Source organism: Cyrtonyx montezumae, unplaced genomic scaffold (assembly GCF_038088225.1).
Source record: "Cyrtonyx montezumae isolate F1298 unplaced genomic scaffold, pur_monq_1.0 scaffold_16, whole genome shotgun sequence".
In the NCBI taxonomy this organism is placed as follows: domain Eukaryota; kingdom Metazoa; phylum Chordata; class Aves; order Galliformes; family Odontophoridae; genus Cyrtonyx; species Cyrtonyx montezumae.
The window spans coordinates 5,433,936-5,447,740 of NW_027071892.1; the positions used below are offsets into that span (position 1 = coordinate 5,433,936).

Here is a 13,805-nt window from a genome sequence, read left to right on the forward strand (position 1 = left end):
CTCCACAACCCCAGCTGCCCCCACCCCCGACCCAAAGAAGCCCACACAGGAAGCACCAGATACAGGTTTTCAGCTTTTATTGTTTCAGCTGAGTAACAAATGTCACTTAATAGGGACAGCTTGACTTGGGGTAGCACCAGGGGCCCTGCTGCTGGCACAGCTGCCCTTACAGCACTGAATACTCAACTACTGCCCTCCATGGAATGCTACCCTCTAAAACCCCATCCCCTCTGCGAATCTGGGCTCCCACAGAACCCACCCCTGGGACTCCCTTCTTCTTTCACACTTGCTGAGTCTCCGGCCCACCCATACTCTGTAACAGGGTTGAAGGACAAGTGTTAGTGAGTAGGAAGCAACACGCCCCAGCTGAGCAGCACAAGCTGCAGCAGTGCAGGTGCACAACGCAGGCCATACAAACCTCCAGACCCCCACATTGTGCCCAGGCAGCACAGTCAAAATCTGCCACTCTCGCCAACAGCAAGACTGGGCTCCTGCTTGTCTGAACAGCAGTAGGCAGCTGAGCAGAGAAACTAGCTCGAAGGATGGAGCTGGGATGGATTTTCATACTTAAGTTCTTTCCACCCCTTAATCAGAGGTGATGACAGAGCACAGAGTTTCTCCTCTGAGAATAGATGAAGTCCTGTCCAGATTGATCAGTCTGACTACAGGTACTCCTGCCCAGGACTCAGCAGTACACAGGAACAGGGGCACTGCACAGTTCTGGAAGCAGTTTTACACCCACACAGCAGTCACCAGAGCCCCTTTAGACTCTGGGGAGGTCCCTTCCTTCCAATCCCTACAGCTCAGTCATTCTGTGATTCCCTGCCCAGCTCCAAGAGAGCAGACAGTGCCCCCGGTAGGCAGCCCTTTCCCTGCACCTTTTGTTTGCCCTACAAAACTACACCACACTGCCAACAGCAGAATGCCTTAGCAGGCCTCTTCCCCAACACCAGAGCCTGGAAACAAGGAGCAGGCAGCAGCCAAAGACTGCAGCATTGTGGTGCAGCTACATTTGGGATGGGATTTCTTCCATCCATCTCAACAGATCCATCTCTACCCTTGTTCTGCCTGCCTCGGCACTCCACTGCTTGCCAGAGGCAAAGCAGACCAAACAGCCTTGAGCTTTCCCTTCTCATGTCTTTCCAGGGACACATCTGCTTTGCAAACACCATCAGTGCTGGGATCCTGGCACCAGCACACCCAGCCACTGGAGTCTGCTGCTTGTAAATGCTTGCCACAAAGCATTCACCACAAAAAGATTATTTGTGAGTAAAGAAGATGATCAAAATGAGCCCTGAAGGGGGCAAGAATCTGAACTGAACCAAGGCAGGCTAGACAAAGGGGGAAGTTTCCAAGTACAGATCTGAGACAACAGCAGGAAAGATGTTCCAGCCAGACTAGGGCTGCATGAGTTTCTCAGACATCACCAACTCCACTCACTTATCTCACAAGCAGCCCATTCCCCTTATTGCCTCAGACACATTTTCTGTGTCGGCTCCTCAGCAACCACCACTCATATGCTGGAGGACTTGGGGAGGATAGGATGTGGAAAAGGATAATTAGTTAATGGCTGTGGGTAGCTGTCAGCTTTCTAACACAATGCAGCCCTGAACAACGAAGGCTGCAGAAAGTTTAAAGGCACATAAATCCTTTGGGCTCGGTGCTTCTTCTCTTAACCTGAACTTCTGGTACAAACAGCACAGTCCTGGGAACCCAGACAGGGGTCAGGCCCAGAGAGCTGCTGTGTCCTTGTCCTCTGCCATCCCTTCCTTGCTCTCCCAGGCACGTTCTGATGGCCTAGACCTTCGTCCACATATCTGCCAGCTGTCAGGACACTCCTCGCAGAGCTGTGGTACTGCCAGCACAGTCCTTGTGCTCATTCTCCCAGGCACGCTCAGATTCCGGGTGGAACAGTCACCCGACGTCAGTGTTCCTGCAGGCACCATGAAAAACAGGACAGCCACCTTTCAGGGGAGCACAGAGACAATGGATTTCCCTAATGAAAATCCCACACAATGGCTATGACACTGCACAAGCAGCAGACAGCTGTGTTGGCTGCAAGGAACACTGCCCCCTTAATCCCACAGCCCTCTTTGGCTGTCATTAGTTCCCACTCACCATCCTGCTTTGTTATGGCTCTAGCCAGCTCTGCACACCCTGCCCCGGGGCCTGGAGCCTTTGGAGGTTTTGAGTCACCATCTGCAGAGCTTTTCCTGAGGACAAAACAAGAGGAAGAAATTGTTATAAGCAACAAGCCTGCAAGCAGTCAAGAACAGGCTGCAGACTGCACTCAGCCACTGCTATCCTGCCTTGCATCTTTCAGAGCAAGAACATGCCTGTTGCTGAGACAAGCTGCTCCCTTCAGGACACAGGGTTCTGGAGCCCCTGTACAGACAGCTCTGATCACTGATCAACAGGAGAGGCGTGAGTTATGGGCACCCTTCTCTCAGATGGGACTTGTCAGCAGAGGAGGAGATGAAGCCCAACATGTGCAGTGAGAATTAAGCACACAGAAATGCCAGTGACAGCTTTATAGTTGGGAGACTTCCCTGGGAGGTGTTCCTAGGTCCCCCTCAATGAAATAATCAAAACTCTGCCCTGCCACACCTCCTTCCTCCAGCAGTCACTTCATGTGAGCAGAGCTCTCCCCTCCTTACCCATTTCTCCCACACATTTCTCGAGGACAGCTGACAGCTCAGGCAAGCTCAGAGACTTCAAGGACAGTGGCCATCCTTCCCGTGCTGCAAGAAAGAAACCAGACATCTGTCATTATGCATGCTCTCTGCAACGGACAAGGGTTTGGTGCCGCAGAAGTGTCTGCAAAGTTATTTCAGTTATGGGTTCTGAGTCACAGGTGAAGAGAGATGGAATTATTTGTGACAGAAAATGAGGTCCTTTTTCAAGCAACTCTACCACTTGTGATCCCCCCAGAGGACAGGTTAGATCACAAAGAAAGATTAACTGCAGTGGACTGAAATCACCATCTCTGTATACCTCACTTTTACTACCCAAGCAGTGAAGGACACTGTATCTAGGGCAGCATGATTGTTTGCTAGCTCCCTGTGGAAAGGAGCTGCTGGGCCAACCCTGCCCACTCACATACAGCAAACTGCCTGAGTACATGAGCAGCACAATCCCCCAGACCCAGACAGAAACAACCATCATCCATCACTTTTGATTCAGACCCTGCTCTAGTGCTCAGTGCTGTAACACACCTGAGAGTAGGAAGGGGAAGCTACAGGCCCATGAAGCAGTGCCTGTGCTACAGCTTTGCATCTTTTAGCCAGAAACACCTGTCAGACCCCAGAGCATCCAACTCGCAAAGGATCAGAGCCTCAGGAAAATTCTGCTTCAGTGCAAGTTTTTGATGCTTTCCCCAAGCAACGGCTTTATGCTTAAGTGCAGGGGTTTACCTGCTCATCTGTTTCTGTACTACACCTAGCGTGTCACACTCAGCAATGAAAGTCGAGCACACAGCCTGCACTCGGGTCTCCCACTGTATACTCACCCCCAGCACCTGCTGACCCACCCTCCACCCATTTCTTTACAAGCTCTTCCATTCCCCGACACAGCACTTGAACTCTCACCAGTTCCCAGCTGCCCCTTTGTGTCCAGCACTCTGCCAGCTGCCTGCTCTTGTGCCAGCCGGGAGGACAGCTCTGCTTGACAGGATCTGCCAAACAAGACAAATGAAGTCTGTTAGAAGTGCACAGGGAGCTTTCTGGAACAGCATGCTGGTCTGTGCCCTCCTACATCCTGCAAGTACCTGCTTGGGATGTCGAGGGACCACATCTAACGCCCTGGGTTACAAACTGCTCCTTGTTCCTTCCCAGGAAGAGGAAGACGTGCCCCAGACAAAGCTCAGGGCGCTCTCCACTGTGCCCCATCTCCACAGCAATCTCTGCCCCTGTCCACAGAGGAGCTGCGGGGGGAGAAGAGAAGGAGGGGGTGGAGTGAGCAGGAGAAAGCCTAAGCCAGGGGCTGCATCTGGTTTATATGAGAATCAAGCCCAATCCAACGTTCCTAACGGGCAAACGATGCTACCTCAGGACAGGCATCAGGAGCACGCGTAACATTTTTGCTGATGTTACACCACCAGTTCAAACAGTGCAGCCTCAGCTCCTCAGTGGAAGAGTGCTCTGGGAACATCACTCTGCTGTCCTTCAGAAACCAACCCACTCCCTGGCTGACCACACTGCCCTGTTGGGCAAGGAACTATAGCAGTAGGATCAATGTCATCTGCAATGACATCAGTCCTACCAGCCAGATCAGGGCTCATGACAGACCAGGGGTTCAGCTTGGGTCAGGAAGAAAAGCACCACAAATGCAGCAAAGGATATATTAGGAAGGAGGGCAAGATGGAACTCAAAGGCAGTGGGCAGGAACAGGGCAGGTTTTTCTGTTAGGCATCAGAGATAGGACAGTGAAAGCACTCTGATACTCTTTGAAAGTTAGAAACTCTTTCCTGTGTTCACACAATCACCAAGCTACACTCTGGTAACTAGGTTTCATGTAAGCACAAATAAACCACTTAAGCCTTCGGTTTCAAAGCAGCTGAGTACCTTCACCTTTGAGTTGGTACAGGAGCACTCCACATCTCTGAAAGGCCAGAACATTCATAGTTCTTGCACCTGACTAAGGCTTGTTATCTATTCACATTGCTGTAACTTTTTACTAAAGAAACTAGAATAGGACCCAGAAAAGGTTTGGATGCCTCCTACCTCAGCCTAGTAGTTACCTGTAGGAGTGCCAATAGGTCTGATCTCTGAATTGCTCAAATCCACATTTTCTCAATTAGCCTTAGTAGCATCTTCTGGGAGCAACTTACTTGATCTGGTCCAGCAAGACCCCAGCATCCTTGGTGACAGTCTGAGCCTCTTGGAGCTGGCACTGGACTGCATTCCAGGTCTCATCTCGCTCCATCAGACAGCTTTCTGCCACTGCACGCAGCTTCTGCTCCTGGCATACCTGGCCCTTCATCACCTCCACCTCTTCACACCTCTACAGCAGGTCAGAAAGAAACAGATGACTAGGTTGCAAGTACTGTAGATCACTATCAAACTCACCTGCTCTGATATCTCTACTATTTTTATTGCATACAGTCCCTATAAAGAGGGTACTAAAACCAATAGCAAGGAAGCTGCCTACTGTTCACATGCTACAGATTCTATCCATACAAAGTTCAACTCAAAGTTGCAATTCTCTCTTGCTCTTTATTTTTAAAGATATGGAGTTGATCCAATTTTCCAAATCAATAGAAGCCTGTCTGCTAACAGCTGCACAACTTCACATAAAGTGATGCTAACAAAAAAAAGAAAAAAGCAGGTATTCAACTCCACTCACCTTCCCACCCCTCAACACTTTTAGTTCTCAAGTGAATGAGAAACAGATGTAAAGACTTCACAAGCATGAAACAGAGACAAAAGGAGTGAATAATTTGCTCTTACAGGGGTTCACGTTCAGTAGACACAATAGAAGTTGAGTAGATCAGTTACATTTGTTCCTCACCCCAGTCCACTAGGGGTAGAACACAAATACGTTGCTGAACACTCACTACAGCACAACAAGCCATTGAACATCTGTGGCAGTCTTACCTTGTGCAGCTGGATGGCCAGCTCCTGCATCTCAGCCTCCAACCGATCTGCATAGGCCAGCTCCAGGGCATCGCTGGGCGGCCGAGCATTGCTGTGCCATCGGGCGATAGCCGAAGTCATCTTCCTCTTGGGTCCAAACAGGCTGGAGGGAGAATGGCAGACTCAGGGGGCAAACACTGTACTGTCTCTGTGCCCTGGCCCAGGAGGACATCTACAACCTCCTGCTTCCTTCCAGGCACCTCCAACAGAAAGCTGCTGCAGCCAAGAACTAAGGGATACCACTCTTGTGTAGGAGGCTACCTTATTAGAGAAACTCACCAGCTAAGCTTTCTTGACCAGGTTGCATGTGTGGTTTCAGGGGAAAAGACAAGAACTACCTTACAGACACTCACTTGATGCCTATTTCCTTCAGATCACTCTCTGTGAGGGTCAGGAAGATGCGGAGGTCAACATCTTGCTCCTCAAACACTTGTAGGTACTTCAGGCACCCAATTTGCTCGAGGAATGTCGCAAGGTCCTGCAGCACATACAACACAAACTATTTATACCACAAACAAAAACATAACTGCACCCCTCAAAACAAAAGCATAACTGCACATCAACAACATCTTCCTCACGTTACTGTTATGTCATCTTGGGCTCTATCAACAATCATGACTTTCCCTCATTAACTGTCCTTCTCTACAATCACAGATCACAGGAGGACTGTCCTGCACATTGCAGCCATCATGTCCTGTTACAAGTGCACAGAAGACAGATCAATCAACATTTGCCCCTAGGCCCCCATCACAGCCCCAAGGGATCTGGAATACTTCTCCAAGCAACAATAACACCTAAGCAGGCAGTTTTTCACACCAGAAATCACTCCACCACAAGCATTTATACTTAAGTAGTGGTTTGGCATCAAGAACATTCTGGTGTCAGCTTCCCTTTTATCCAAGAAGGCCAGGAAAGCAGCTTGGACAGTCTCAACGAAACCCCCCAAGCTTGACACACTGATGTGATCTGCATTACTTCAGAAATAGCTTTCTGTCCTCAGTTACCTGGGGTCCTGTATAGGTAGGTGGCTCAGGAAAGATGAGGTGCTGGCTAGAGGCTCCAGCCTTCCCTGGGCAGTGGGTCCACTGACCATCACTGCTGCTGTAGCGATTCTTGACCTTAAAGCTTTTGGCTTGTTTCCTACTAGGAGGACTGCCTGCATGGTCAGAATCCTGAAGAAGAAAGAACAGGAAACACGAGGTGAAGGATGGTCACGCAGGGATATCAGGATCACTGTGTCTAACAAGCACAGGCTCCAAATCCAAAGCTCTAAATCCAGGCATGGTCTACAGACACAAGCAACAAAGGCTAAAGAAAGGGCTGAGTCAAATCACCATCAAGATACTCGTTACAGTATGACCATCTGTAATGGTGACAGGCCCTTACAATCCCAGCCTATGAAGTTACACGCTGCAGTAAAGAGCAGCATTGAATCAGCTGTGACTTGAACCACAGAATAACTGCCACCTCTTCCCCTTTTTATATTTCAGAATTGACAATACAGCACCATTGTACTTCTCTAGATCTTACCAAACTGCCTGATACCTCACAAACTAAAGGACTGACACCCCTCTAGCAAGAGAGGCCCTTTACAGACTGCTGCCAGATGGCATTCAAGAAAACGTTCAGAAGCAAGAGAGATTAAAACAACACTGACCCATCATCAACAACCTACTCTAGAGCAAATGCTCAAACAAGCCAATCCATAATCAGTAAATACAGAAGTTTGTTCTCCTGTCCCAGTACACTAGCCATCCTCACTCAGCCTGGTACTACAGCCTCCTGTGGAGGTAGCAGGCTGTGGAAGGGTGACAGCACAGCCCAAGCCAGAGGGAAATGTAAGGAAAAGGTACCTCACCTCATTGCTTTCCAAGGAGCCTTCACTGCTGACCCCCAGGGCTTTGGTCAGGCATTCACTGCTGCTGCTGCTGCTCCTGATGACTGATAAGTTGTTGGTGAAGAAAATATTATCCTCTGGAAAGTAATGGGAGGGGGGGCAGGGGGGAGGAACAAACCCTTGAAGTTGCATTTCATTACATCCAGGGCTGTTTTTGCCACACAGCAACCAGTGAGATCTGCTGGGAGGCATAACAGAAGTCTTGCTTTGGGTTTCCCCTTCACAAGCAATACTCATGATACACAATGATTCTGAGACAGAAATGTCACAAGCCTGACCTGAAGCACCAGACTTTATCTAAGTCAGTTTAAGCACCACAGAGTGCAAGAAGGTCAGGTGTGGATGTTCCTCAGAGTCTCTTGATGACTGAGCAGAAAAGTGGTTCATTACCATCAAGCCCACACTCCCATTAATAAAACCTGGGAAAGGTCTTTCCCTGAGCACAAAGCCAACACAGTGCCACACTATCCTCTTTCAATTTAGGAACTACCCACAAAACCCTTCACTGTATTGTTTTACAGGATCAGAGAATGACTGAATTTGGAAGGGACCTCCTGAGGATGCACTGTCCAAAAATCACACTGAAGGCAATTATCTAGAACCACGTACAAGAGCATATCCAAGGATAGAGACTGCACAGCTTCTCTGGCCACCCTACTCCAGCCTCAGAGACCCAAGCAGTAAGGAAACATACTGTCACATTAAGATGAAAGCTCCTCGATTTCAATTCATGTTTACTACCCCTCGTTCCATCACTGGACAGAAATGAGGATGCAAAGATGAAACCAGACACCTCTCCATTCAGATATTTGTACACACTGACACTCCCACAAAGCCTTCTCTTCTTTACACCAAACCATCTTGACTCACTTGAGCCGTTCCTTGTGAGGGAGATGCTTCAGTCTTCAACATTTTAGTGGTCTTTTGCTGGATCACTCTTTCACCAAAGGAAAGTCTTCCTGCTCCAGACCTCTCCCTGCTCAAGGTTCTGGGACTTCTGAGAGCTTACTACTACAGACAAAGGTAAAGCCAGCATTCAGAACCTCACTCTTTTTCCTCCCTGTCCTCACACTGTGATATCTCATTTTCTGCTTAGAGAATCAAAAACAACCTCTTTCTGGTTATTGATACAGCGGTGTGACACTACAGACTCGAGTCAGAGGTGAAGATCCAGTGACCACTGCTGCCTAACAGTCTATGGAGATGGGAAAGCAAACATATAAGGCAAGGGGCTTGTCCCACTGTCCAGTTGAGCACTGGAAGTCACATTCTTTTTCCAAGGTGGTGACTTACCCCTGCTGCTGCTGCTCTCCACATCTTGCTCATTAATTGGGGAGGTAACATCTCGGTTCCGGATATCATCTGCTGCACAGCTGCCATCATCATTAAAGGTAACATAACCTTGAGGCAAGACTTGCTCTGTGTGCAAGGAGGGGAGAACAAAGAGTAATAAGGATGCAAGTTACCAGAGATGTTCCAGTAGGAAGAGCAGTTACTCAGGGATTTGAAAATAATCAGAAGACTGTAGCTTCAACTAGCAGAAGCCATTTTTAAAAAGCACACAAAAATCAGAAGATGCATACTGTTCTGCTCACGAAGGAGAACCATTTCTAACAGGTTTCTGGCAATGCCAGGCAAAGTATGTGCAAGTAGGCCAATAGCCATATACAGAAAGAGGAGCTGAATTTGCCCAGCTGGTGAAGGGTCTTCCTGGCTATGCAGCACCCCTCAGGAAGCAGCTGAGGTCCAAAGGATGCTCCCCCTTCAGTGGCTGAGCCTTATATGAACCCAGGGGGGATCGACCATACCCTAGGGCCCAACCCTTTGGAGTGCAGGTGCAAACAATTTGCCTGTGCTCCCTAGGCCAGCTACACTCCTTCACCAGGTGCTCAACCACCAGTTCCTCATGACCCAACACCTCCTCTACATTTACAGTCCTCCCCACATCAAGTCAGCTGTACTTTATTTATATGGCAGCACTAAGTCAGAGGAAACAGCCTAAATGCAGACATCTTTCTTATGGAGCAGCTTTCAACATTTTTTCTCCTCACATCCCCATTACTAAAGTGGAAAAACCACTTGCTTAAGAAAGCAAGATACCAACTATACCTCACCCCTAGCTAAGCATGCCCTGTAAAGCCAACCTCTCTGTACCTGTGTTAATACACCAGTAGCATCTCACTCATTTCAAAAGCTATTGCTTTGATACCTGCACCATGGACAGTGATTATATTCATAGCTTCTCTTAACACAGATATACTTTGACACTCCTATTTTTTTTTTTTTTTTTTTTTTTTTAACATTTCAAGCACCAAGGAAGACAATACTGAAAGGTCTGGGAGCAGCAAGTTCACTTTCATTATCAATGATTTCCCAGCTCATGTGACCACTTCCTTTTATCATCAGCCTGAGGAGGGCTCTTGATCCTTTGAGCCATCCACAAAAGAGAGGCTGGACTTTTCAAAAGTCAGGGGGAACAGTAACTGAAGAATTGAAGTATGAGCAGTTTGTTCTGTGTATAGTGCCCCACTCATCAGTATCCAGCTCTGACAAATGCACTCAGTGGATTTTGTTGCATAACTTTGTATGAAGGAGTTAGCTATTTTTGATTCTGTATAAGCCACGCATGGAAAAACCTCTAACAAAAGACACTGTTAGCACAGAAATAACTGTAAAGTGCTTGAGAAGTCACAAATGACTCTTAATTAGGCTTCTATCTATCCTTACCATAGCGAGACTGCTTCTTTCCCCCAATTCCAACTGCTGTTATCTTAGCCAAAGCCTGGGGCCCATCATGGATGCTTGGGCCCTTGGTCCTACGAACAGGTCTCTGTCTCTGGGGAGCAGAACATGATTCATCTGAGGAACTCAGCTCTTCGTACTTTCCTGTGGTCCAAATAGAGAGTTATATATTATAGAGTTAGCAGCATGGTAATTCATGCAGCTACTTACTACTGATCCTACAAAAGCAACAGAAAGAGGAAGTCTTAAAGGAGGTAAGAGTTCAACTAGGTCAGAAAGGTGCCAGTAAACTATAATAGAAAAAAAGTATTGGATCTCTCCTCTTACATCCTCACAAATACTGGAAATTTTTCCAGGGCATAGCAGCTAATTTTACCCCCGTATATGTAATGCCACACTTATCCAGCACCTATCTTCAGGTTCTATCTCAAGACAGTCAACTAAAACCTATTACCTGGACCCCTGCAGAAGACCTTGGGTACTGGGGCTGCGTGCAAGTCTATCAACCCCACAATCTTTGTATGTCCATACTTCATTGCCAGTGTCCGTGCTGTGGCTCCAGTGTTATCTCTGACATCTGCTTTCACCCCCTATAGGAAAACAGGCATCTGAAAAGCTCGTAGCAGGTATGCACTATGTAAGAAAATATTCAAGGCAGACAAGTTGTCTTAAGTGTCTCAAACCCATCAGAAATACAGGCTCAACTTCAATAGTTCAAGCTCCACTAATAAATACCTTAATTGCCTTCCCAATTATTTGGTTCTTACAATCCCTGAGTACCAAGTAGCTTATGTATACAACTCTTGTGCACTGTTAGTGGGAACTAGCTGGTTTTTGAATTAGCTGTTTCCTAATTCAGTCACTATTCAATCACATCAGACAGACCTTCCTCCTTCTTGCGAGAGGCAAGCATTGCATAATTAGACTACTAGTCTTCAGAAAACAGATACTTCCAGAAACCTGGGACTTCAGATCAGAGATGACTGTCAAAGGTCAAGCAACACTGAGAAGACTAGTATTTGTCTTGTGCTTCTTCCTCTCTGAGGGTCAGAATCACAGATTTTTATTTAAGGAGATCTGTCCAGACACTCACATGATTGAGAAGGTACTGAACAATTATCTCATGGCCAGAAGCAGCTGCTTCCATCAGAGGAGTATATCCATACACAGGCTCCCTAGAGATGGAAAACATACATGAGCTAAAATAATTAAAGAAAAAGCATGTGGCATTCATTGACATACCATAATTGGCTACACTCAAGCCTCCACCTTTATTTGTTCACAAACTGTGTGATACATTGTCCATCCTACTGCATTCTGGTCTCCCTCAATAAATACAGCAAACATTACTCTGTACAGCAACAGTTAATTCCCTCAGCTGCACCCCTAACTCTCACTGGCAAAATCCCAGAAGCCAGCAAAGCAAGAACCTCCTGCTGTTCTTAGTCAATTTAATGTGCATAAACAAACAAGCAGACCAAGTCACAGGAATTCACTGCACACTTCAAAAATGAGAAACTGAACTTAAGTTCAGAAGGCACTGTGCCTGCTTTCTTTCAGTCTACCCCATAATTAAGCCAGCAATAATTTATATCAAGAGAAATTGGATTTAAGTGATAGATTGCTCCTTACTTGCAGTTGGCATTCGCCCCGTTGTCAAGTAAGAACTTGACCATCTGCTGGTGTCCAGCACTCGTACAATGAAATAAGGCAGTCCAACCATGAATATCTTTCATCTCCAGCTCTGCACCTTGCTTCAAGAGAACAGAGAATATTCTTTACTGCATCTCCTCTGCTGGGTCTTACAGTAACTGCCCCCCCCCCCCCCGAGGTGTGACACCAAGTTTTAATCCCTGTCAGGAAGCTGGACTCAACAGAACAAATAACACTGCAGCTGATGAAGAATCCTACTCTGGCTTCACTTATTTCTTACAGAATACACACCTGTAGAAGAAAGTAAGCAACACTTTCATTTCCACAGCTGGAGGCTAACATGAGTGGTGTCTGCCCTTCTGGTGTTGGGATGTTCACATTCACTCCTGCCTCCAGCAGCAGGTGCACAATGGTGTCATGGCCAATGTAGGAAGCATACATCAGTGGAGTCCAGCCACCACAGTTCTTCTGATTTAAATCCACATCTCCACTAAAAAAAATAATTCAGCAGAATTACCAGCCTGGAAATGGAGCTTTCAGTAGAAGCCACCACTGCACTGAAGAAAGGCTTAAATATAAACACATGAACAGCACTGAAGCCTGCATCTGAATCCCTGCCAGCTCTGGAAGCTTCCATCAAATCACTGGGAGTTTTTAAATCAGCCTTGGCCCTCAGCAACTTTATGCCTAAGAACACTGCGGAGATCCACAAGGTGCCCTGTTGTAACGTTAAACAGATCTGCACAGCAGAGAAAAACCACAATACACTGAGAAAGGCTGAGCAGTGCCCTCTCCAGCCCCTCCTTACCACTGAATACACTCCTGCACCACTTCATACTGGCCGATGGAAGAGGCTGTGTGCAAGTCCAGGGGAACATCCAGCTCTTCTCGACACAGCATCTGACCAACACCATGCCACATGGAAAGACTGCGGCTCAGCAGCTCCGACTCGCTGGCTTCATCACTCAGCTCTGACATTGTCCTGAGTAACCAAAGCAAAGCAGAACTTTTAGATGGCTGATCTCTGCCTTGCACAGAGTCTAGCATCACCTCTCAGCTCTGCAGTTCCAAGGTGCACTAGGCTTGGAAGGTGAGGTCACCTCAGAGGCACAGAGCTTCAAATTCCTACCTTTACTTTGAATCCCTCCTTATCCTCCTGTAGTCTGAAGAATTAAGGCTTGTCAAGGAGTTTTGGTAGTTTTGCAGTTTTTTCTTGCAGCAGTAGGTTCCTGGGATTTGAATACACTAGAAAAGAAAAGCCAACAATGCTAAAAACATCTTTCAAATCACATTTTAATACTTAGAAGCACTGGTTTTATTTCCCCCATTTGTAATCAGAGTATGTTCAAGGCAGCTTTGGATAGTTACACAAAAAGATGATATTAACTCCAACCTAAGTGATGATGGCACACTTACTGCTGCACAAAAAAGCATTATTCTCAATCTGGATGTTTCATAAGCTATAGAGAGAATTAACAATTCTTGTATGAGGAGAAGCACCAAAAAGCCCTGACTTGAAGCACAACCTAAACTACGATTTAGTCGTTAATAACAACAGCTGACCACTGCTCTCAAAAGTAGTTAACATCACCTGAACAGGATACACACTTAATTACATAATCAGATCATAAGCATATTGTTTCTGCCATCCATTGTTTCAGCACTTCATTAGCCCAGCCCTGTCTCCATGAATCCTGGAAACTGCTGAGTGCTTTGAGCAGCAGTGCACCTGCCCCATCGCTATCTGAGCGCATCCACATTGAGCAGAGAGTAACTTAATTACAAAGCTAGCACCATCTCAGGATTGTCTGAAAGGTTTGTTTTTTATCCACAGCCTTGGGGAACAAGGTTGATTAATTGTTTATTAATCATTTTAACTA

General features: G+C 46.9%; 1 protein-coding gene across 2 annotated transcripts; it reads right to left on the minus strand.

Annotated features, from left to right (window-relative positions):
- Positions 1 to 658: 658 nt before the first annotated feature.
- On the minus strand, positions 659 to 13,173 carry ANKS3 (ankyrin repeat and sterile alpha motif domain containing 3). Of its 2 annotated transcripts, XM_065732438.1 has the most exons (17): positions 13,055 to 13,173; positions 12,734 to 12,907; positions 12,217 to 12,415; positions 11,905 to 12,026; positions 11,366 to 11,447; positions 10,727 to 10,862; positions 10,258 to 10,416; positions 8,824 to 8,949; positions 7,492 to 7,607; positions 6,638 to 6,805; positions 5,987 to 6,111; positions 5,595 to 5,736; positions 4,829 to 5,001; positions 3,588 to 3,673; positions 2,658 to 2,741; positions 2,119 to 2,213; positions 659 to 1,933 (listed from the first exon to the last, which is right to left on the minus strand). In XM_065732438.1, the coding sequence occupies exons 2-16, from the start codon at positions 12,901 to 12,903 to the stop codon at positions 2,131 to 2,133; spliced, it is 1,971 nt and encodes a 656-aa protein (XP_065588510.1). In that variant the 5' UTR covers positions 12,904 to 12,907; positions 13,055 to 13,173; the 3' UTR covers positions 659 to 1,933; positions 2,119 to 2,130. The 2 variants fall into 2 exon arrangements, with proteins under 2 accessions (XP_065588510.1, XP_065588511.1); XM_065732439.1 differs by lacking the exons at positions 659 to 1,933; positions 2,119 to 2,213; positions 2,658 to 2,741; positions 3,588 to 3,673 and adding an exon at positions 3,777 to 3,922.
- Between the last annotated feature and the right edge of the window lie 632 nt (positions 13,174 to 13,805).

Excerpts from the sequence above, each read along its gene's own strand:
- ANKS3 (XM_065732438.1), bottom strand. The coding sequence starts at position 12,903 with ATGTCAGAGCTGAGTGATGAAGCCAGCGAGTCGGAGCTGCTGAGCCGC. Across the intron at positions 10,417-10,726 it reads GGTCTTCTGCAGGGGTCCAG|GAAAGTACGAAGAGCTGAGT; the intron begins GTAATAGGTTTT and ends TTTGGACCACAG. Across the intron at positions 6,112-6,637 it reads CTACCTATACAGGACCCCAG|GACCTTGCGACATTCCTCGA; the intron begins GTAACTGAGGAC and ends TATGTGCTGCAG.